Source organism: Scyliorhinus torazame, chromosome 29 (genome assembly GCF_047496885.1).
Source record: "Scyliorhinus torazame isolate Kashiwa2021f chromosome 29, sScyTor2.1, whole genome shotgun sequence".
NCBI classification, from domain to species: domain Eukaryota; kingdom Metazoa; phylum Chordata; class Chondrichthyes; order Carcharhiniformes; family Scyliorhinidae; genus Scyliorhinus; species Scyliorhinus torazame.
In genome coordinates, this window is record NC_092735.1 from 36,475,739 (window position 1) to 36,501,659 (window position 25,921).

At 44.7% G+C, this 25,921-nt stretch overlaps 1 protein-coding gene across 11 annotated transcripts in view; it reads right to left on the minus strand.

Moving 5' to 3' along the window:
- Positions 1-25,921, minus strand: part of LOC140404059 (trinucleotide repeat-containing gene 6B protein-like) — a 235,842-nt gene that overhangs the window by 99,675 nt on the left and 110,246 nt on the right. For 7 of the 11 annotated variants that reach the window (XM_072492420.1, XM_072492419.1, XM_072492415.1 and 4 more), the window contains one exon: positions 25-112. In XM_072492420.1, the coding sequence (XP_072348521.1) occupies positions 25-112 (88 nt within the window). Of the gene's footprint in view, positions 1-24; positions 113-735; positions 779-22,372; positions 22,394-25,921 lie in introns of those variants that run through there. The other 4 variants (XM_072492416.1, XM_072492418.1, XM_072492426.1 and 1 more) reach the window with 2 other exon arrangements.

Genomic DNA, 25,921 nt, shown 5'->3' on the forward strand with positions numbered 1-25,921 from the left:
GTGAAAGGAGGCCTTCAGTCTCACCTTCTGAGTGGCGTCTTTCTTTTTCTTGTCCTCTTTTTTCCTTTTCTTTTCTTCCATTAACTGTTCTTCCTTTTCTTCTTCCTTCTCTCTGTAAAAAGGACCGCATGAAAATGAGAAGTTGCTTTATTGAAGCAGGAAGAAAGAAATGCAAGCACCAGAAACAGAAACCAAAACAAACAGAAAAGGCTGGAATCACAAAGCAGGACTGTCAACACCTGGAAACCGGAAGGTTAATCTGTCTTTTCTCTTTGCAGATCCAGCTGTGTGCATCTAGCTTTTTCACTTTGAGGTTTTCCATCATACACTCACTGTCAGAAGAATTAATTATTAGGTACTAGACTGGAAGCAGCTGCAATTAAATTTAATAATCCTCTTAATTAAGTTAGTGGTCAATTTCTTCACAGTTCCTTGCAAACTGTAAATATTATTTCACAAGAGGTGAAGATTCCACTGGTCTAGCACAGGGAACAAAAATCAGCCAAGGGGCCCAACCTACACAAGTATCAGTTCCAAGTCAGACTGTGTACAGGCAAACCATGAATTTGCAGTTGATTTCATGCTACAAAGACACCACTTAGATAGTTAGCTTGCAATTTCCAGTGCCACAAGTATTATAGCTTGGGAGTAATTTGCAGCACCCTTTTCCCCAGCTTGTGCTCTTGGTGGACTTGCTGTTTCATGTGTTTCTGGGCTTCTATTCGACTCACGTACCTGTGGGATATTGCAAGAATGGGATTCAGTGCTGCTCTTCTAGCTGTCAAGTGAGAAAAAGCCAGGGAATGCTATTAGAAGCCATGCAGTAAACAAATGGGATTCATTAAAAATAGAGAACCAAAGTATTATTGAAACATTGAAACAGGTGTTCAGCCCCTCAAACACACGCTGCCATTCAGTTAGATCATGGTTCATCTGCAGCTCAATGAGTTACTTGCCTTAGCTCCATATCCCTTGATACCCTTTCCTCATGGTATTATAACAGGACTTTGGATTCATTTCTCATCCGAGGGATGATGCCTTTGACTAAGCAGCACTCATTCAATATTGCAGCAGAGAATCAGGCTAGATTTTATGCTGAAGTTCCACAGACCTTAAACCTTCAGGGACAGGGATTAAGTTACCACAAATTGAACCAAATCCAAAATTTGAGGGGAGAAAAGAGAGGGGAAGGAAATTAAACAATGTTGTCACATTTTGTAGCTTTTGTTTATGGGGAGGAGGGTGGTCTTTTTATGTCAACTTTGTTTTGACCAAAGTGTACTTCTGGTGTTCCTTCCCTTTAAATGAAAATTGTTAGGCTGATGAAAGGATGTCTACTCAACTTGCTAACGCCTTCCTTCCAGAAGATGGTAACTACGTTGCATGTTCCCAGAATTTTCAAACAGTATTTTTTTTTTTTTTTTTTTAAAAGGGGTGAGTCTCAGACAGAGCAAGCTGTGGGATCTTCCAGTATGAATATTATTGCATAAACATACATCCCGGATTGTGAACGATTTTTTTCGCTAGCTCCGTAGTATAATTTGTCGTTTTCTTGGAAGGCTAGAATTACTATTGGGGTGGGGGCATGGTCCATTTTGTATAACCTTTTCAGCAGTTTATAAAATCACAGTTGCTATGGCGCAGAAGGCGGCCATTTGGCCCATCGTGTCTGCACCGGCTCTCCAAACGAGCATTATGACTTAGTGCCATTCCCTGCCTTTTCCACAAATCCCTGCACATCATCTAATGCCCTCAAGTGCCTCAATTGAAGCCGCCTCCACCACACTTCCAGGCAGTGCATTTCAGATCCCAATCGCTTCTGATACAATCACCTAGATACTCTCACCCAGGGTTCATGCAATACATTCTACAGAAAAGCGAAACTAGTGGCAAATACCACCTCCAGATTATTTAATTTACTCAAGTTCTTCTAAAATTATTTATTGTCACCCGACACCAGAAACTCATACCAAGTCAAGTGTTGGAAGTGTTCTGATACCCCCCTAAAATCGCCACTCTTCATGGGTGACCCGAGATAGTGATAAACCTTTAAACTGTGAGGGCACAGGTGAGTAGCTTACTCCTATCCTAGCACAATATCCAAATTTTTACCTAAGATAAAAGCAAATTACTGCGGATGCTCGAATCTGAAGCAAAAAGCTTTGACAAAGAGACATCCAGACTCGAAACATTAGCTCCCTTTTCTCTCCATAGACGCTGTCAGACCTGCTGAGATTGTCCAGTATTTTCTGGTTTTGACCCAAACTCTTATAGCAGTCGTCTGCATGGATACCGAGAAAATAAATTGGAATGTGCTTATTGTGAAATATCTCCCGTCTGTTGCGGAAACTTCATTGAATAGGGAAATGGACTGGCTCAATGGTGAAGTACGTGTTTTTCCTTGACCAAGTGGTTAATTTCTTTTATTACAAAACCTTTCTCCCAATGACATTCCTCCAAGGGTACAGATCAAAGATACAGCCAACCACAATTAACACACACTGCTCGAATAATGCATCCACTGTCACAATTTCTGGTCCTGAATTTCGATTAAGTTACCATTATTTTGCAAATTAATTTTGTGATATTTTCTTTCTTTCTATCACGGTAGTTGCAGGCTCTGGCCATTAAATAAACCTATAAAATGAATTTTTGAAGTTGCCCTTACAGTGTGTGTGTGCCTCCAATTCACATTAGCAACACCAGAAAGGTTACACTGGTGCTCTTTACAATATTTAATTTTCAGTGCAACAGTCACAGCAACCAAACCAAGCACTTCTGGGAACAAAGCAAATGGACATTTTGTTCACTATGTAACTGAAGTTTCAGAATGATGCACAATAGGTTTTCATCCTTTCACCTCATGTGTACTCCTAGTTAAAAGACAGCTAGGGTTGACAGAAAGACAGCGTGCTGTCGTGGGTGGATGAAGGAAATAATTTCAGGTTGTCTTAAGACAGATGCAGGCAAGTACTACTCCAGAGAAGATGGCAGTCCTTGATTCAGTACTAATTGGCAATGTCACTCATCCTACATGAATTCCTGCTGTACAAAATCAAAATGCTATACCAGTGCATGTTCTGAAGTAGTGGTTAAAGCAAATGATTGGGGCAGGATCGAGGGGTTTTACTCTGTATTGGTCAGAAAGTTATTCATTCTAAAACCACACCTGTCTTTTTGTCCATGCCAATATGGATTCAATGAGTGCCGGATATAGGAACTTTCCTACTAAGCTCTTCCAGCTGGTAACATGCAATAAGCATAGCTTACACGGATCTGCTTTGCAAGTCCCGAAAGCTGCTGTGATAGCAGTTCACTGAAGCGTTTGCACACGAGACATCACAACATATTAAATGTAAAGGGGGCACTCTATTTCACAGCATCGCTATTACAATGAATCGTACTGAGTAGGCCCGGTTTAAATTAATGTTTTGTGCACTGACAAAACATTACACATAGCAGCAGATTTGCAACAGTCAAAAACACCAATTTGAGAAACATGAACTCATTCATCCACCACAACAGAAAACCCAGCTCTGTCCCATCACTCAAACCTCATTTTCATTTGAAATTCCTCAGCATCGTAAAAACTCTTGTGGGTGTGATGAGAAGAGGGCGAATGAAAGAGTGGGTGGTGGCTGTGAAAATGCTCGGGCTTTACACTGACTTCAGTACTGCTGGACTAGCAAGGGAAAATGGGCCAAAGTTACTGCTCTCAATATTCAGTCAACAGGTTTTGTGGCATTAATGTTATACAAATATTCCGAGGTAAAAGGTCTTTAATGGTGTATCCTTTAGTGCCCATCCAGTACACGTGCCTGTAGTTAATTATCCCACACCGACATCCTCCTCCCCCACTTCCCGATGTACCCTGGAGAACATCTTCCAAGTGTTGAAACCAGTAATTAATTTAGCTGCTTACTCCACAAAGTAGGTGGGAATGTAGTACTCTCAACTGAATCCAAAGCAAACATAAAAGTTTGAGGAGAATTGTATTCAGGCTCACACAGCAAATGAGGAATTGGACAACAGGAAGAGGGAAATGCAGGCCCGCACCGGCATCCCAGAACAGGAGCCGGAATGTGGCGAATAGGGGCTTTTCACAGTAACTTCATGGAAGCGATTATTATTATTATTATTAAGAGGGAAATGCAGGACAAAGTATCAACAGTGAGAATAAATGTGATTGGATTAGGACAAGCCTGTGTGTGTGCAATCCACATTTCTGACAGGTAAGCCTGGCATGGAGTGCTTTCAAAATCAAACTGATGTAAAAAGCTACTTTCACAAACCAGATACAAGATTGTAATCACCCACTACCTACACATATCACCATCAGATAACGAGAGAGAACGTGAGGCAGACTCATTTTCTCATTGTTTGTTAGCCTCTAGTGTTATACAAATGGTTGCTTTTCGTGGATGTTATGCTCTAAGTTAGGGAAGCAGTTAAATATAAATGTCTCAAATCTGCTATTGTTAGGATACTAAAACCAAAAGGGAGTTACTCTACACATAATCAAATACCCTTCCCACTGCAAACTGAGAACCATTTGCTTACTACCAAACATTGCAGACCATCATTCTGCATCCACTTGGACTAAGGAAAACACTGATCAACAGAATTTAGGAACAAACCAATTAAACTGAGCTCAGCAGCTAAAGGTTAAAAATGAAGGGGCAGCATGGTGGCGCAGTGGTTGCACATTAATAATAATTAATAATAATCTTTATTGTCACAAGTAGGCTTACATTAACACTGCAATGAAGTTACTGTGAAAAGCCCCTAGTTTCTCCCCATGTTTGCGTGGGTCTCGCCCCCACAACCCAAAAGGTGTGCAGGGTAGGTGGATTGGACACGCTAAATTGTCCCTTAATAATTGGAAAAATGAATTGGGTACTCTAAATTTTAAAAAAAGTGCTTCAAACCCAAAACTACCTGTGAGCAATGCCAGAATAAATTATTTTGGTTGTTAAATGAACCCAGTGAGAACATCAGACAGGTGGGTAACTAACTAGGAGGCACGATAGCACAGTGGTTAGCACTGTCGCTTCACAGCGCCAGGGTCCCAGGTTCAATTTCCGGCTTGGGTCACTCTGTGCGGAGTCTGCACATTCTCCCCGTGTCTGCGTGGGTTTCCTCCGGGTGCTCCAGTTTCCTCCCGAAAGACGTGCTGTTAGGTAATTTGGACATTCTGAATTCTCCCTCAGTGTACCCGAACAGGCGCCGGAGTGTGGCGACTAGGGGCTTTTCACAGTAACTTCATTGCAGTGTTAATATAAGCTTACTTGTGACAATAATAAAGATTAACTAATATTCATGCTCTCGTCAATAAGCCAATACATGATTGGCTCTGGATAATTGAATGGAAACTGACATCTCAGCTTGCCAAAGACATCGAGCACACTTCAACTGCTCCCCCTCCTGAAGATCACCTCTTAAGGGTCTAACAACAGCATCAGAGACTACCCTGATCCTTAACCTGCTTGAAACAATGCCCAATAAAAATTCTACAACGGCTGGAAAGACCTACTACAATTATGAAATTTGGAACTGCTGTGCGATTGAACTAAATGTTTTAAGATTCCATATTTATAGAATCCTTTGTGCAGAAACAGGCCATTGAGCCCATCGAGTCTGCACCCACCCTCAAAAGAGCATTCTACCCAGATCCACTTTCCCGCCCACCCCACCCCGTAAGCTAACCTTGGACATCCTTGGACACGAGGGGGCAATTTAGCATGGCCAATCCACCTGCCATCTTTGTGAAATTTCAAACAAAAACAGAAAATGCTGGACAATCTCAGCATGCTGACAGCAGCTGGAGAGAGAACAGATCTAATGTTTGGGGTCAAGATAACTGTGAAATTACTGTTTGAAAGCAGAACATTAGTTTCCTAGTCGTTGTGTGCAATAACCTGCATAAGGCCCAGTCACAGAAATTCAGGAGACAAGTTGAAAACAGTGGGAAAGGTTCAAGAGGGTCTCTAGCAATGTGAAAACGGCATGATGTAATATTACGAGTTGAGACATGATCAGCATTTCTGCTCGCTTTAGCCTTCCTGACATAAATTTGCTTCTTATCTGTACATGCATACTGTGAACAGATGGTTTCTTCCAGAAAATAACAGCAAGTAGTTTCAATTTCAAAAAAAATGCACTTTGCAACTTGGGAGGTAATCAAAGTTAATGGGCTGGCAGAAGAGGTGGTTTTGAATCAATTTTGCAGTTTAAGACCAGACAATATCAAATGTGTGCTGGCGTAAACTTGGCAATAGCTAGTTTGCTGCTGGGAAGCTATTTACAATCTTTCTGGTCAGGATCTGCATTGCTGGAAAGCACTCGGATTTGTCTTCCCTTGCAATCAAACAATGTAGGCCATGGAATTACCCTGCATACGTTTGAACATTCAATTTAGCTGGTCATGCATGATCAATGACCACTAAAGCGAGGTTGTAGTCCAACTGAAGGCTTTAATAAGCTAGATGTTTCCCCCAGCAGCTCAGGTACAGAATGTAGGCTGCTGGGGCGGCACGGGCTGTAACACCCCGCCTATCAGGGCGGAGCTAACATACATCCTAACCAATAGAAAGCATACAGTTTCCACCAATGGTGCTCCAGCCTATCAGGTACCGTAATACCTATAATACCGCAGCTGGTAATTGTCAGAGCAATTCCTCCCCACTTAAAGGCAACATGGTGGCACGGTGGTTAGCATTGCTGCCTCATAGCGCCAGGATCCCGGGTTCAATTTCAGCCTTGGGTCACTGTCTGCGGAGTTTGTATGTTCTCCCTGTGACTGCGTGGGTTTCCTCTGGGTGTTCTGGTTTTCTCACACAGTCCAAAGATGTGCCGGTTAGATGGATTGACCGTGCTAAATTGCTTCTTAGTGTCCAAAAGGTTAGGTGAGCAATAATCGATGGGGACCAAATGCTGGCCTAGCCGATGACGCACACATTTTGTTAGAAGAGGCCTTAGTACAGAATATCTCTCGAGGATAAACTGGTGCAATGTGGAAGAGATAGGGAAACTACAAAGAAAATAGTTTATTTCAAGCTGCAAAAAGGGAATTTTTATGCTATCACGTCTACTAAGCTATGACAGATGTACTCCATTGACATGAGGTGAAGAATGAGGACAATCTAGTTAATCTGCCTAAATAAGCAATTATTTAGAATAAAATTAACAGAGGAGCTGAATCCCTGAGGTGAGAGTTATTGTCCTCAACAGACAGCATCTGACCAAACATAGAATCAAGCAGCCCTCATTGAATTGAAATCAATGAGAACATGACATTAGGTTTAGCTTAATGACAAGTAACAGGTTCTCAATGATAATCTCCAATGATCTAAACACCTCCCCATGACGTTCAATGCTATTGCCATCATCGAAACCCCTACTGTCCATTGACTGAAAACTTTACAACTGAACTAGCCCCTTAAGCTACAATAGGTCAGAGTCTGGGCTTTCTGTGACAAGTACCCTCTGACTTCCCAAAGCCTGTCCACCATGTACAAGCACAAGTCAGGAATATAATGGAATACCCTCCAGGTGCCTGGATGAGTGCAGCTCCAACAGCACTCCAAGGTGCTCAACACCATCCAAGACAAAACAGCTCACTGGATTGGCACCCCATCCACCATTATCATCACTCACTGCCTCCACCACCAGCACATTGTGGCTGAAGAATATTCCATCGGCATACAAGATGCATGACAGGAACTCCTGTTAATGAATAAAAGACAACTGTGGATGAAGGAGCTTTTAAGTGAGAACAGAAAGCAGCAAAAAAAAAAAAAAAAAAAAAGGGTGGGGGCGGGATGGAAATTGTTTTCCGGAGGGCATGGGTGAATTTGGGTGCAATCATTTTTAATGCAGAATATTCATACCCTGCTCATAAGTCCAGGCACAGGCTTAACATAATTTGCAGAATACTCAAGGTAATTTAAAACATGTGTTAGCACTACAAAACCAAAATGAATTGTCCAGCAGGCTACTGGATGCAATTTTCTGAAAATGCCTGTCTAGAAGGCATGGCAACGTTCTTTCATTTTAGAGAAATGGGTCCAAATCCAGGACAGACAGGATGAACTGTTCCATTTGGCAGAAGGAATCCAAGTGGAACAAAACTGAGCCAGTCCTAATCCTGAACAAAATTGAAGAGAACTCTCATTAGAAAATATTCTAAATCTTGAAACTCCATTCAACAACGTTACAGTACAGAGACAGAACAGAGAATAACAAACAGCCATCGGAAATGGTGTCGTTATTTTGAAGACTGTGTCCATCAGATTGGAAGTACGGCCTTGCTGGCATGGCTATCAAACAGTTTCGGCTCTACCACTGTGCGGGATTCCTCACCTGCACCAAAGGAGAGGAAAATCACCATCAAACTGACAGAAGTAAGCAAAGCTTTAACAGAAGGTAAGATAAGAGAGAAACCAATCACTGCACCCATAATCCTATTTTCTGTATCTTTCAATAACCAGTTAAGGCCTGGAAACAAAGTCTATTCCCAATTTCTTTCAGCAGGGTGACTTCAGTGCAATTAAAATGAGGTATTAACATGAAATAAATGAAAACATACTTACATTAATAGACATTAATTTCTTTAATACAGTGCTATTCAAATTCATGATCCCATTCCACCATCAGGAGATGGCCCACACCTTATACACCTCTGTTCTCTCCAGGCACATCTCAAGTTATCATAGGTTTATCATAGAATTTACAGTGCAGAAGGAGGCCATTCGGCCCATCGAGTCTGCACCGGCTCTTGGAAAGAGCACCCTACCCAAGGTCAACACCTCCACCCTATTCCCATAACCCAGTAACTCCACGCAACACTAAGGGCAATTTTGGACACTAAGGGCAATTTTTATCATGGCCAGTCCACCTAACCTGCACATCTTTGGACTGTGGGAGGAAACCGGAGCACCCGGAGGAAACCCACGCACACACGAGGAGGATGTGCAGACTCCGCACAGACAGTGACCCAAGCCAGAATCGAACCTGGGACCCTGGAGCTGTGAAGCAATTGTGCTATCCACAATGCTACCATGCTGCCAGTTGTGAAGGAAAGAATCTATAATTGCACTGTGTGTGTATTTAGTCTTAATGAAAATTACAGTTCACTGAAATCCAGTCCACTGAAATCCTATGATAAAGGTGATTGGAGAAATTACTCAAAAATCAGACCTACAATTCTAAGCAGCCATTCCATTAAAACTGGCCTACCAGCACCATGCAAATCACAGCAACCTAGTCAATTTTCCTTTGAACAAATAATATCCTGGTACAAGCACGTAACCAGTTCACTGCTTTTGATCCTAACCATCTTCGATAATGTGCCACCTCATCACCACCAGAAGTACACCGCATGCATACAGGATCCCAGCTGGAGGGCTCCCAGAGATTACCGATCAGAGATCTGCCTCTCACAACAGCAATTAGATGGCTACAGGAAGCCTAAAAAGTTCTCTTGCACTCACCAATGACCTGCAGGACCTCACCCATATAGAAATCTTTCTGGCAAGAACCTAGTGCAAGAGGATCTGCAAAGATATTTAATTGTGGGAGGAGAGCATCATAACCAAGTTCAATCCTGGTCTCGCCTTCCACCACAGCCCATTCCAAAAAGGGGCAATGAATAATAAGTTTATTCCCTCACCTCTACACCAAAACACTGGAGTCAACCACCTCCACAGTTAACTTAGCACTGATAGGACTGAAGTCCCACATCGTGTCATATATTTACCAATGATGTCATCAAGGAGCTAAATGGATTAGGGATTTGAGTTAATTATATAATCAAATAATGAGCACCTGCTTTAACGCAGAGCAGAAATTTAACAAAAGGAGTAACACATGCATTATAGGGGAAACTAAACACTGCAGTGTGCTGACCATGAAAAAGAACCAGAGGAGGCTGATTTCTGGATTTATGAATGCCATGCTGTTTCGATGTACACTAGGTTATCACAAGATGCTGATGCTCCTGGATACAAACGTAGTCCACAATAATGCTATAGTTCTTCAACCAGAAACTATCTAAGTAATAAGGATGGACAGAACAGGGGGAGGTGGTGGAATAGTGGTATTGTCACTGGATGATGATCCAGAGACCCTGACAACACCAAACCCAGCCGTCGATCCTGCAAAGTACTCCTTACTAACATCTGGGGGCTTGAACTAAAATTGGGAGAGGTGTCTCAGACTAGTCAAGCAACAGCCTGACACTAACGTACTCATGGAATCATACCTTACAAGTTTTCTCAGCTCATATAATGAATATTAATTCTTTGTTGAACAAAATAACAAAACATTGTATTCAATGCCTAAATACACACAATCCCTACAGTGCAGAAGGAGGGCATTCGGCCCATCGAGTCTGCACCGTCTGCCTTGCCCTATCCCCATAACATAATCGGCACATCCCTGGACACAAAGGGACAATTTAGCATGGCCAAACACCCACCCCACACACCTTTGGACTGTGGGAGGAAACCGGAGCACCCAGAGGAATCCCACACAGAAACAGGGAGAACCTACAAACTTCACACAGATAGTAACCCAAGGCCAGGATTGTGTCACCGTGCCGCCCTCGGAATGTGCTTATCTGGGTAGACCATTATTCATTCAGGATATTTCTAACTGAAGAGTGACTAAAAGAAACAGTATAGGAACACAATGAAAATACACAGAAATGTTTGTGACAAAAATGCAAATGATGCATTTGCCCTGAAAAGCAAAAGGAATTCCAAGTGAATCAATGCAGTGATTCACCAGATTAGGTAGCCCAGCCAAATAAATCTAGCAGCTTAGCCTTTGGCTCGATGCCATTCAGCTCAAAAGGATGGTGTCCTCTCCAGTCATGGATACGTACCAATGTAATCTCTAAAACTCCTCACCAGCCAGAAAAGTTCAAATTTGACATGACATAAAGTGTAGTACAGACCAATTTCTTTCAATACAACAGGAGTTGTTTCACTACACTTGCCATGGCAGGCTATACTCGCAATGTATATTTTTATTTCATGTCAAACAATCTCCAGTCCATACAACACTGCAAGCTTTACACGGGTATCATAGAATTTACAGCGCAGAAGAGAATTTACAGTGAAGGAGGCCATTCGGCCCATTGAGTCTGCACCGGCTCTTGGAAAGAGCACCCCATTTAAGCCCACACTTCCAACCCAGTAACCCCAACTGACCTTTTTGGACTCCAAGGGCAATTTATCATGGCCAATCCACCTAACCTGCACATCTTTGGATTGTGGGATTCTGTGTTACAGAATCTATTAAAATAATTCTAACAGTGAGGAAATAAAGACTGCTTAAAGCCACACCAGCCAATCAATGTGGGACACTAAATAGGCACCATGTTTGTACTCTCAGAATTGGGGTGAAAATCAATGCAAGCACTATTATGCCTCATTCCCATGCTAACTCTCTCATGATCTATCTCAGTGACACCAATGAGATGACTAGTAGTGCCTTACTGCTATTTTTGCTAAGGTTAGCTAATTCAGCTTAGACCAGGAATCAAACTAGTGATCTCCACGGTATGCTGAACTCATCACTTCAGTGGCATGGTTGGTCACACCATTAGAAGGAAAGGACAAGCTACAATTTCATTGCATTCAGACTTTACTGCAGCTTTTGAAAGTAGGTGTGCTTTATACCCGTGTAAATCTTGCAGGATTATATGGACTGGAGAATGTTCGACATGAAATAAAAATGTACTTTGCAAATATAGCTAGCCATGGAAAGTGTAGCAAGACAACTCATGTTGTGTTGAACGAAACTGGTCTGTATTACACTATGTAATGTCAAATTTGAACTTTTACATCATGCACTTTTTGAAGTTTCATGAATAAAGTAATTTTTTGGAAAAAAGTTGAACTGTAAGTGTCTCACATTAAAAACATGGTTTTGATACTATCCCTTCATTTCCGTCTCCAGATGAATTTGTAAAAATGATAAAAACGTTTACTCTGGGTCTCAACAGATTTTCCCTGGTTCCCCAATTCAGTAATTTGGCTAGCATGTGAAGAGATTAGCATCCGTGCAAAGAAAAGTTATGAAGGACCGCCATAAAAACTGACTAGACTATTTAATTGTGCAGGCAAATTTTTGAAACATGTTCTGTTGCACCAGCAAAAACTTCTGCAGACTCCCTTTGACCATTCGACTACACCGTGCACAGTAAAGGAAAGCAAGTTATATATAGCAACCTGAACCCAGCTGTTCCAGTTATAAAAGTGCTGCAGCAATAATACAAATCAGAAGCTGAGGCAAGATGACACTGCACCTTAAGTAATATCCAAAATTAGATTCCTCTGAAAAGTCAAAAGACAAAGTTTGATCCTATCACCTAGCATAAATCAACATACTATTCCCACTGCCAACTTCTTACTATTAGCTTGAGATATAATAGTCATAGAAGTTCGCAGCATGGAAACAGGCCCTTCGGCCCAACTTGTCCATGCTACCCAGTTTTTAACCACTAAACTCGTCCCAATTGCCCGCATTTGGCCCATATCCCTCTATACCCATCTTACCCATATAACTGTCTAAATGCTTTTTAAAAGACAAAATTATACCCACCTCTATTTCTGCCTCTACAGCTTGTTCCAGACACTCACCACCCTCTGTGAAAAAATTGCCCCACTGGACCCTTTTGTATCTCTCCCCTCTCACCGTAAACCTATGCCCTCCAGTTTTAGACTCCCTTACCTTTGGAAAAAGATGTTGACTTTCTACCTAATCAATGCCCCTCATTATTTTATAGACCTCTGTAAATCACCCCGAAGCCTCCTACGCTCCAGGGAAAAAAGACCTAGTATATCCAGTTTCTCCTTATAACTCAAACCACAAAGTCATGAGGATTTTTCAGTAAAACAAAAGATGTTTTTACAAAAGGAACATATTGCTCAAAAACCATGTTTCTCACATTGGTCACAAACAAGTGTAGTCTCTAAACAGGATTCAAACCCTGAATGGAAGGAAAATGGATCATCACAACTGCAACCAAAGAAGAACTTCATTAGTTAAGGCTGTGCAACCAACATTCTGCCACACCTCGACTGAAAGAAAAAAAATCACTATCACTAATATTTCAAACAAATAATGGATGTGTGAAATGTTCCTAATGCATCCACTTGAGTTGCGAAAACAGCCAGCCGTACAATAATGTATTCTGTCCTTGAGTTGTACTTGAACAAAACAAATAGGTTGAAGTAATGGTTGTTGTTATTTATTACTGAGTGGTGAATTAAGAGTCAGTCATATCACACATTATAGCCCATGTGATGTGCACCTTTCTAGCTCAGTGTCAACACTGAATCAAGATTCCAATTTACAAAATAACCACTGTGCATCATGCCCTCAAGCCCATTCTGAAAGAGCATCTTCTTGGTTACATTTAGCTCATATCTGTACACGCAATAGGTACAATGAGGCAGTTGCCAACAAATGAACATCACTATATAACTGGTGTACAAGGAAAAGAAACCAGAGAGTGATGTTGCTTTGCTTTAGTGTCAACTAATATCCATTTCACAATAATCATACATGAAATATTTTACACTAGCAGTTGCTGTTTCTGGGATATTAGAATGCATTTGATCATTGGGTCTGCACCGATCCTCCGAAAGAGCACTCTATCTAGGCCCACTCCCCCGCCTGATCCCAGTCACCCCCATGCAGTGATCAAAGCCAATCCACATAACCTGCACATTTCTGGACTTTGGGAGGAAACTGAAGCACCCAGAAGAAACCCACGTATTATCTGGCAGTAGGTCAAGAGTCACAATGGCAGATGGATGTCGCGTTGGCTGGGTCGATATTCCTTTCTACATCCCTCTCCCTCCCATTCACCAAACAAATCTCTCAAAAAGGTGCAGGCCTTGCTGGATTACAGTAATTCTGCCAGCTCTGGTGTCCATTCAACCCTATTAGAGGCACTGTTTCCTGGGCCTCACCAAAAACACACTATAAAATAAATCACTGAAGAATGATCAGAAACATAACGCTTAGGGCAGGGTCTTTATCGGCCCTGCCCGCCAGCGGGATTTACAGGTGCCAACAGATTTTTGGCTGGCTTGCCACATCCACCACAGAGCAGTCTGAACATCCCATTCAAAGGTTAGTTTGCCTGCTCTCCATGCACCCTCCGCACCCCCTCTCCTCAACAACTTGGGTAACTGGTTGAACTAATCCAGTACAGTTTGGAGATTGGCCTTAGAACCTCATTCCAACTGTACCGCTCATAGATTGCTCATAACAACAAACAGAACTTGTATATAGATGCAAGACAATAATTGCATTTATATACAAGGTTATTATCTCAAAACAAGCACGCTGCAATCATTTCAGCTTCGGCATTTGTATTATAAACAGCACTTGGCCAAATGCTCGGGATAAACGGTAGGATTTATTCAGCATCTGAATGGAATACACTCAGACAGACAATATCCACCATGACACCAGTGCCACTGTTGAACAAACTGAAAGTAGTATTCACGACAGTTTAGACTTAACTTTTGTTGTGCTATTTTCTCTGCGATTTATGTTAGAAACAACTGGTGGATGACAGTAATTACAATGAAAGTAACCATTCAAAGCTTCCCTTGCAGTTTATGACATCACCTGAATTCAGTGTGATTGCCTTGCTGCACATCGCTCTCACCTGCCATTATTCTCTAGGCAAAGCACATCTTTGTTGCGGGTTACTGCAGTTTTAAAAAATACCATTGTGTTTAATCTCTTTAATATTGGCATTGCGTTCACTGTACAAAAGCAAAGGAATGCTCGTTTTTAGCAAAAGTCGAAGGGCAATGGTCATAACATTCTTTCGGTCTCCGTTAACGCTCACGCTGGGGCAGCTTACTTGCAAATTAAATATAATCAACTCCCAGTTTGTGCTGAATCAGCTGATCTCAGTCAGCAAGGCAGTCAGAACACTCCAATTATAGTACCCCAGGATTAAGGAAGAACAACAAAAAGAGAAATAGCCATTGTCCCCATTACTGCTAGACTATAGTGACTGCCTGCTGGAGCATGTGCCTTTAAGCTTATCAGAGCAGAAAATAAAAACAGGCTTGGATGCACTGGTCCTTCCCATGGTGGAATAGCCCAATGTTCACTACTTTGTTTTGTACAAATAATGTGTACTTGGGTGTGGAAACAGAATTATCAACATCTCTGAAATCATACCGTAGAAAGGAAGAATATACATTTAGACAGTGCCTTTCAGGTATTCCAAAAGTACTTCTCCAAAAAAGTATTTTTAAGTATAGCCACCATTGAAAAATGGGGAGACGATACAGATAATCTACAAGCAGCAAGCTCCTACGTTCAGACATACACTGATTTAGTGGTGCTGAATGAGGGATACATGTTTGCAGGAGAAATCATCAGGCTCTGGGGATGTGTGTTCTAATCCCACTGCAGCTGGTGGAATTTAAATTCCAATATTAAATCTGGAATTAAAAGGTAGTCGCAGAAATGTCAAACCCCCAATCTGGTTCACGAGTGAAATCCACCATTCTTAACCGGTCTGGCCAACATGTGACTCCAGACCCACAGCAATGTGACTTGACTCTTAAATGCCCTCCGAAATGGCCGAGCAAGCCACTGTCGTAATCTCGGAAACATGAAAGCCGTTTTGCTTACAGCAATTCCCATAAACTGCCAATACTGCCCTTCAGACCATTATAAATCCCCTGCTCTTTTTTGAGATAGTGCAAGAGATCTTTTACATCTACCCGAGCAGGGAAGGGATCTCAGCATTTTCTCAATATAGCACTGAACAGTGCAGATTTTCCAGCTCAAGCCCTGGAGTGGGACTTGAACCAGGAACCTTGTGATTCAGGTGAGTGCTACCAACTGAGCCATAGCTGACAATAAGAAACAACTACAATCAAACCCTTGCTAATGGAAACTAAACAAACATTTACCATACAAGGTGAGGTGACCCAAAAGGTTCTGTTCTTCAATTTCTGTCGACAAAGGATGCTGAAAGGGAGATTCGCCTGTGGTTGAAACTCAAAAAGTCTAACAGAGCTCTGCAATAGAAGCCCAAGAAAACAAAGGTTTTGACAAAGGAATGCAATGCAGCAACAATCCTCGCCGTGTTAAATCCTCGCCGTGTCATTACTAAAGAGCAGCAGAGTGGAGACAAACCCAGATCTATAAATGCAGATTAGAAGCATTGGTTTAATTAAAGTGCAGGAAGCAAGATCTGGACTCCAGGTCTACGGATAAACAATCGGATCGGGCAGAATGGTGGTGCAGTGGTTAGCACTGCTCCTTCACAGCGCCAAGGTCCCAAGACCCAGACCTGGCTCTGGGTTACTGTCTGTGTGGAGTTTGCACATTTTCCCTGTGTTTGCATGGCTTTCGCCCCAACAACCCAAAGATGTGCTGGGTAAGTGGATTGGTCACACTAAATTGCCCTTTAATTGGAAAAGATGAATTGGGTACACTAAATTTACTTTTAAAAATAAACAATGGCCTATGTCACTGAGGGAGTCCAGGAAATGGAGGGCACTGGTCCGGGGGGGTGGGCACCGGGTGTTGTTGTATGCCGACGACCTGTTGTTGTATGTGGCGGATCCAGTGGAGGGGATGGCGGAGGTCATGCGGATCCTTAGGGAGTTTGGGGACTTTTCGGGGTATAAACTCAACGTAGGGAAGAGTGAGCTCTTTGTGGTGCATTCAGGGGACCAGGGAAGGGGATAGACGAGCTACCGCTGAAGAGGGTGGAAAGGAGCTTTCGGTACCTCGGGATCCAAGTAGCTAGGAGTTGGGGGGCCCTGCACAAACTCAATTTGACGCGGTTGGTGGAGCAGATGGAGGAGGATTTTAAAAGATGAGATATGCTGCCACTCTCACTAGCGGGTAGGGTGCAGTCGGTCAAAATGACGGTCCTCCCGAGGTTTCTCTTTGTGTTCCAGTGCCTTCCCATTTTGATCCCCAAGGCCTTTTTCAAACGGGTAAGCAGGAGCATCATGGGATTTGTGTGGGCGAATAAGACCTCGAGGGTGAAGAGAGTGTTTCTGGAGCATAGCAGGGATAGGGGTGGGGGGGCTGGCGCTGCTGAATTTGTGTGGCTATTATTGGGCAGCCAATGTGGCGATGATCAGTAAGTGGGTAATGGAGGGAGAGGGGGTTGCGTGGAAGAGGCTAGAGATGGCGTCCTGTGTGGGCACGAGCCTGAGGGCGCTGGTGATGGCACCGCTGCTGCTCTCGCTGACAAGGTACACCACGAGTCCGGTGGTGGCGGCGATGCTGAAGATCTGGGGGCAGTGGAGGCAACACAGGGGCGAGGTGGGAACCTCGGTTTGGTCCCCGATTCGGGAGAATCATCGGTTCGTCCCGGGAAGGATGGATGGGGGGTTTTGGAGCTGGCATCAGGCAGGGATTAGAAGAATGGGGGACCTGTTCATCGATGGGACGTTTGCGAGCCTAGGGGCGCTGGAGGAGAAGTTTGGGCTACCCCCGGGAAACTCTTTCAGGTACATGCAAGTGAGAGCGTTTGTGAGGCGTCAGGTGAGGGAATTCCCGCTGCTTTCGGCGCGTGGGATTCAGGACAGGATGATTTCGGGTGTATGGGTTGGAGAAGGCAAGGTTTCGGCGATTTACCAGGAGCTGAAGGAAGAGGAGGAGGCCTCAGTGGAGGAGTTCAAGGGCAAGTAGGAGGAGGAGCTTGGGGAGGAGATAGATGAGGGTCTGTGGGCTGATGCCCCGAGTATGGTTAATTCTTCCTCCTCTTGCGCCAGGCTCAGCCTAATACAGTTCAAAGTTACTCACAGAGCGCATATGACAGGGGCGAGGTTGAGTAGGTCCTTTGGGGTGGAGGACAGATGTGGGAGGTGCTCGGGGAACCCGGCAAATCACGTCCATATATTCTGGTCTTGCCCGGCGTTGGATGGGTTTTGGAGGGGTTTTGCGAGGACTATATCCAAGGTAGTGAATGCCCAGGTCAAGCCGAGCTGGGGATTACCATTATTTGGGGTATCGGACGAGCTGGGAGTGCAGGAGGCGAAAGAGGCCGGTATTCTGGCCTTTGCTTCCCTGGTAGCCCGGCGGAGGATTTTGCTACTCTGGAAAGATGCGAAGCCCCCTAGTGTGGAAGCTTGGATCAATGACATGGCAGGGTTCATCAAGTTGGAGAGGATAAAGTTTGCCTTGCGAGCGTCTGTGCAAGGGTTCCTCAGGCGGTGGCAACCGTTCCTAGACTATCTCGCGGAGCGTTAGGAGGAGGTCAGCAGCAGCCCAAGGGCGGGGGTTCTTTTGGGGTGGCGTTTGGACGAAGGTGTTTTTTTTCCCCTATTTGTGTTTTTAAATGTTACATGGGGGGGTTATTGTATATGGGGGAAATCCAATGTATAATTTCTGATTGTTGTGTTCTTGTTTCTTTCTTTTTGTTTGTGGTGGTGGCGGGTGGGGGGGGGGGGGGGGGGGGGGGGCACTTTTGTTGAAAATTTTGAATAAATATATTTTTTAAAAATAATAATAAACAATGGGACCAAGCTTCATTACAGCTATCAACTAGGCAAGTGAAACACAAAAGTAATTCCTTTGAAACAAATTCCTTTCCAAGGCCCTCATAAGCAAAGGTTGCCCAGTCAACTCTTAAATAAAGCAGTCAGGGCCCAAATGAAGAAAGGTTACCAAGGCGCCACAACGGTTACAGCTCAACTCAGTAGTGGAGCCCAACTCTAATTTTAATCGACAACACAGACTGGGGTAAAAACAGACATTTTTCTGGCCACTGCTTATGTGCAGCAGCCACATCCTGGAACATTTGACACAAAGACATTTCCTGCTCGTGCTGAAACAATTACAGCTATGGCACGTAGAGATAAACTAAAGAGAAATAAATCCAACAGAGGGGCTTGGTAATTTTTCTTCCATTTATCTTACAGTAAAGATTTTGACTAGTAGGTACAGCAGTCTAAATAGAGTATGGGACTGAACTAACAACTAGTGCATGGGTTTTGTCCCAATTGTGAAACAGAGTTAGTAACTGTTATTTTGTGGACAAGCACTAGGGGAAAATAAACCACAAGAGTTACATAACTGCTGTGAAGCCCAGCTGGTTTATCAGTTAGTAGAACATTCGCCTATGAATAACAAGGTTATGGGTTCAAGTTCAAATCCCACTTCAGTGGGCAGCACGGTGGGTTAGCCCTGCTGCCTCACGGTGCCGAGGTCCCAGGTTCAATCCCGGATCTGGGTCACTGTCCGTGTGGAGTTTGCACATTCTCCCCGTGTTTGCGTGGGTTTCGCCCCCAAAACCCAAAAATGTGCAGGGTAGGTGGATTGGCCACGCTAAATTGCCCCTTAATTGGAAAAAAAATTATGCACTCTAAATTTTTTAAAATCCCACTTCAGGGCTTGAGCTCAAAAATTACGGTTTACACTCCATTGCAGTACTGTAGGAGCACTGCACTGCCGGGAGTGTTCAGGCAAGATGTTAAACAAAGCCCCATTTGTCTGCTCGGGTGGATGCAAAAGATCCCACGGCTTTATTTCAAAGAACAGAGGAATCATAGAATCGTAGAATTTCCAGTGCAGAAGGAGGCCATTCGACACATCGAGCCTGCACCAGCCCTTACAAAGAGCACCCTACTTAAGCCCATGTATCCACCCTACCGCCGTAACCCAGTAATCTCCACTTAATGTTTTTTGGGCACTAAGGGCAGTTTAGCATAGCCAATCCACCTAACCTGCACATCTTTGGACTGTGGGAAGAAACCGGAGCATCCGGAGGAAACCCACGCAGACACGGGGAGAATGTGCAGATTCCGCAGACAGTTACCCTGCGGGGAATCAAACCTGGGACCCTGGAGCTTTGAAGCAACTGTGCTAACCACTATTCTACTGTGCTGCCCTATGCTCTCCAGTAACCTGATCAATGCTTATCCCTCAATCAGTATTACAATAAACAGATTATCAGTCATTATCACATTGCTGTTTGTGGGAGCTTGCTGTGCACAAATTAGCTACCATATTTCCTACACAATAACAGTGACTACACTTCAGAAGCACTTCATTGGCTGTAAAGTGTATTGAGATGTCCAGGGGTCATGAAGAGCATTATATAAAAGGCACGTCTTTCTTCATCAACCAAGGAGAAGGGAAGCTATCTCTCTGTGGGCTGGTCCTACCAATGAATCCAGTCCCTACTTATTTTTAATGCCGTCACAGCAACAAATATCAGCACAATTAGAAACAGAACCCATCTCATCGGGTTACTTTGCTACAGCTCAATAGGTCTGCTTTGTGCTTGCTTGCTTGTTCTGAAGATTAAACTGACCCAGTGCACCCGGGGTCCACAAATGATAGGCACACAGAACCAAATGTGAGAATTAAGACAGATACAATCCTCAGCGGGGTAGGGGCAGTGCCATAGTGGTGTGTGGCTTATCCAGGGAAACTGTGACCGTGTCCCAATTTCATGAAATTCCACTTCTGTGAGATTAGGTATGAACCCAAACCTCAACTGAAACGTCCAATTTAGTTCAATTTTCTTCAAAACCCACCAGCGTGATAGAAACAGGAACTGGTAGTTAAGGCACAGTACAAACATTTTTACTTTGTTCAAACAGAATGGCATCCCTTCCTAAAACTGCAGCTGTTTTTCCATCTCTGCTCAGGATTGTCTCTTTCCTTTCACTTTTGTACACCTTGTACAATATCTCATCCTGTAACTTCTACTCTTTTGTTTTTCCACACATTGATGTTAAAATTATTTTCTCCAGGAAAGCATTTTCCCAGGTGAATAAAGCAGCAGCACTGAGCCACCTGGATATTTGAAAATGAAAATGAAATGAAAATGAAAATCGCTTATTGTCACAAGTAGGCTTCAATTAAGTTACTGTGAAAAGCCCCTAGTCGCCACATTCCGGCGCCTGTTCGGGGAGGCTGGTACGGGAATTTATTTCGGAATAAACATGCATGTAGCCAGCCTTAGACTGAAGCACTCAACCGATCAGTCTACACTGCTTCTTTCTAACATACGTCCACTTAGCAGCCCATCCAACTTACTCCCCTCTCCCTCCAAGCAATGCACGTGGCTATGAGCCAAATCCCCGTTTCACCCGGCTCCTTAAAACAGATTCTCTCTCTACGAAGCCAGCTCTTCATTTTACCCACCTTCTTTTAATGATATCTGCAAGGCACTGCTGCATAGTCTCTCACTCACCCACTCAGATGAGCAAACAATCAAATCAGCCGAGGTTCTGTCTAAAATGGAAGGGAGCAGATACGGCCGATCAGGGAGACACAAAATGCTGCATCAGCTCAAATAGGAGGAGGACAGAGTTGAAAAACACAAAGCCAAGCAACTACATTGTGCTAAGTGGCAGAGATATATGCATTTCAGATGCTTGCTTAGTGACCCATTTTAAACAATTTCAGGCACGCAAAAGCTATATAGTAGTTACATGGCAGTCTAGGTAAATCCCAGGGTTTTATCCATCATTCATAATATTGACACAAGCATATCGTCAATCTGAGCAAATTTTCTTTGTATGCCATTTGCACCCTTCCCTTCACAAAGTGCTGTATCTCAGGGGGCTGCTGCCTTGAGCTCAAGTTGCATAGGAACCAGCCAGGGGCTGGTTTAGTACACTGGAGGGGCTGGTTTAGCACTGGGCTAAATCGCTGGCTTTTAAAGCAGACCAAGGCAGGCCAGCAGCACGGTTCAATTCCCGTACCAGCCTCCCTGAACAGGAGCCGGAATGTGGCGACTAGGGGCTTTTCACAGTAACTTCATTTGAAACCTACTTGTGACAATAAGCGATTTTCATTCATTTTCATCCTCTGCTACCTTGTCCATGCTGCTGCCCTTCACCGGCCGGTAGCACAGTGGTCAGCACAGTTGCTCCACAGTGCCAGGGTCCCAGGTTCAATTCCCAGTTTGGGTCACTGTCTGTGAGGAGTCTGCACGTTCTCCCGTGTCTGCGTGGGTTTCCTCCGGGTGCTCCGGTTTCCTCCCACAAGTCCCGAAAGACGTGCTATTTGGTGAATTGGACATTTTGAATTCTCCCTCGGTGTACCCGAACAGGCGCCGGAGTGTGGCGACTAGGGGCTTTTCACAGTAACCTCATGGCAGTGCTAATGTGGCACTAATAAAGATTATTATCACAAACCTAGCTGGAGAATAGCAGCAACCTATTTCGTGTGGAGGAAATCAAATCCAAATCCTGCCCTCACCCAGCTTGTGCACTGGGTTTTAGGGTGGGAACCATAGCTGATTTCCACCCCCCCTGTCACCCTTTTTTTTCCTAGTCAATTGGAGTTTCCTAAACTGAGATCGCAAACTGAATTCTCATCCAATCACAAAATTCCAGATTACCTGAAGAGTTTGCGGCAAAGAGTTCCATAAATTCACCACCCTCTGGCTGAAGAAATTCCTCATCGGTTTTAAAGAATCGTCCCGACCATCTGTCCCTTTAACAGTTTCCTTGCCATTTCAAGATTCGACCTGCCATTTTAATAGCACACATTTAAGGCTCATCGTCCCTTTAAAATGTGCCGGGCCCGCTTTATGTCATGCCGTGTCCCCTTTAGGACTTGCCTGGCCTTCAAGATTCGCCCAAGCCACGTCAGGTACATCCGCAACAACTTTATATATTTTTTTTAAATGTTACAGCCAGGAAACACAGCAAGAGAGAAAATGCACAGCACTCCCATTCCCAAAGAAAAATGTAGCACGTAGGGAAAAGGGAGGAAAAGGAAAGATCGGACTTTAATGCCCTTTCCTTTTAAAATCATATGGACTTCGCTTAGTTTAAACAATGTCGGAATCAAACTCTCCGCTACGAAGTTTAAGTAGGTCTCATACTGTTCCTAAGTATCTCAGCAATGATGTTTGGAGCTCATCTGGTTACTGACTACATGCACCAAGTATTGAGCTGTAAGAGACTCTCGTCATCCTCAGTACCTTTCCACAGGATGTATTTAAATAAGTCCCAGTGATTGTATCTCCATATTCCACCTGTCTCAGAGGACAAGCAGCAGACAGAACTGTCGGCCCATGAAATAAATTTTGCCCGTTTCAGCTGGGCAGACACAGCAATTTCCCTACTTCCAGCTCCTTCAAAATCAAGATTTGTTGAATAATTCAACTGGTATCAATTACAAATTAAATGCTCAGCGAATGCACTTTTTCTCTTGAAGTATTAACTGAGAAATCACAAACGGAAACAGTAATGAGAGAATGAGGTCACGGACACATGGCCTGGGATTTTAAAAGTCCACAGCAGGTTACAGGCGGGAAAGAAAATAAGGGGTGCTACGGTTTAGAGATGATAAGAATGAGATGCGATCCAGTATGATACATGGTAATTTCAATATTGTGAGGACTAAGAGGGGGGAAAAAAGCACAAAGGACAGCGTATTGGGAGGACCAAGAGGGGAATTTCAGAAAATCACTGATAAAAAGAGCAACGTGTGCATAGTTCTGATCGGAGTCGATGCCAAGACTGAGAATATCTTAAGTCTGGACCAAGGAAAATAATAGTTACAAGCAGACTTTTCAGCGTGACAAGACCTATCCAAGATTCTTTTGTGATGCTGTTATTTACACCCAATGGCATCTCAACTCGAGCACAACCCCTAACTGATTCAGTCATCTACTTTTACTTTATTTTTTAAAAATAATTTTTATTAAAGTTTTGACAGAATATCAATAACAAAATGAAAAAGGAACCCAACAGGGTTAAATACAAAACAGTCAAAAATCCCTCCATACCCCCCTCCCCCTTGTACATAAATAATACATAAACCTGAGGAAGGAGCAGCGCTCCAAAAGCTAGTGACATCGAAACAAACCTGTTGTACTTTAACCTGGTGTTGCAAGACATCTTACCATAAATAAATTAACACCCCAACTTAACACTAAGCCAACATAGCAAATATATACACCCCCTCAGATCCCCCAGTGTAAATAAACATAAATAAAAGTAAGCCCCCCCCCCCCCCCCCCCCCCCCCCCACTCCCACCCGGGTTGTTGCTGCCATTGACCAATGTCTACCGTTCTGCCAAGTCTAAGAACGGTTGCCACCGCCTAAAGAACCCTTGTACCGACCCTCTCAAGGCGAATTTCACCCTCTCCAACTTAATAAACCCCACCATATCGTTGATCCAGGATTCCACGCTTGGGGGCCTCGCATCCTTCCACTGAAGAAGAATCCTCCGCCGGGCTACCAGGGACGCAAAGGCCAGAATACCGGCCTCTTTCGCCTCCTGCACTCCCGGCTCCTCTGCCACCCCAAATATTGCGAGCCCCCAGCCCGGTTTGACCCTGGATCCTACCACCCTCGACACCGTCCTCGCTACGCCCTTCCAAAATTCCTCCAGCGCTGGGCATGCCCAGAACATATGGGTGTGGTTTTCTGGGCTCCCTGAGCACCTAACACATCTGTCCTCACCCCCAAAAAACCGGCTCATCCTTGTCCCGGTCATGTGTGCCCTGTGCAGCACCTTATTAAACTGTATGAGGCTGAGCCTCGCGTACGAAGAGGAATAGTTCACCCTCCCTAGGGCATCTGCCCACGTCCCTTCCTCGATCTCCTCTCCCAACTCCTCCTCCCACTTACCTTTCAGCTCCACCACCGAGGCCTCCTCCTCCTCCTGTTTCACCTGGTAAGTTTCCGAGATCTTCCCCACTCCCTCACACCCCCCCCCCCCCCCCCCCCCCCCCCCCCCCCCCGAGGGCACCCTGACCTGTACTGTGTGTGGCAGCAGCCGCAGGAATTCCACCACCTGCCGCCTGGCAAATGCCCTTACCTGTAAGTACGTGAAGGTGTTCCCGGGGGGGAGCCCATACTTCTCCAACTCACCCAGGCTCGCGAATTTCCCGTCCACAAACAGGTCTCCCAACCTTCGTATCCCTGCCCTGTGCCACCCCGCAAACCCTCCATCTGACCTCCCTGGGACGAACCAGTGGCTCCCCCGTATTGGGGTCAACACCGAGGCCCCAACTTCCCCCCCTGTGCCGCCTCCACTGCCCCCAGCTTTTGAGGGCAGCCGCCACTACCGGGCTCGTGGTATACCTCCTTGGAGGGAGCGGCAGCGGCGCCGTTGCCAATGCCCCCAGACTCGTACCCACACAGGACGCCGTCTCCAGCCTCTTCCATGCAGCCCCCTCCCCCTCCATCACCCACTTGCGCACCATCGTCGCATTGGCGGCCCAGTAGTACCCACAGAGGTTGGGCAGCGCCAGCCCCCCCCTCCCCACCCCGCTCCAGGAACACCTTTCTCACCCTCTGAGTCCCTCGCGCCCACACAAACCCCATTATGCTCCTGTTAACCCGCCTAAAAAAGGCCTTCGGGATAAACACGGGGAGGCACTGGAACAGGAACAAAAACCTTGGGAGCACCGTCATTTTGACTGACTGCACCCTACCCGCCAAGGACAGCAGCAACGCGTCCCACCTCTTGAACTCCTCCTCCATTTGCTCCACCAGCCTTGTGAAATTAAGCCTATGCAGGGCCCCCCAGCTCCTGGCCACCTGGACCCCCAAATGCCTGAAGCTCCTCTCCGCCCTTTTTAGTGGGAGCTCGCCAATCCCCCTCCCCTGGTCCCCTGGGTGAACCACAAACAGCTCGCTCTTCCCCATGTTGAGCTTATACCCTGAGAAATCCCCAAATTCCCTGAGGATCCTCATTACCTCCGGCATTCCCCCCACCGGGTCTGCCACATATAACAGCAAGTCGTCCGCATAGAGTGACACCCTATGCTCCTCCCCACCCCACACCAACCCCCTCCAGTTCCTCGACTCCCTCAGTGCCATAGCCAGGGGTTCAATCGCCAGTGCGAAGAGCAGGAGGGACAGGGGACACCCCTGCCTCGTCCCTCGGTGCAACCGAAAGTACTCAGACATCGTCCTGTTCGTGGCC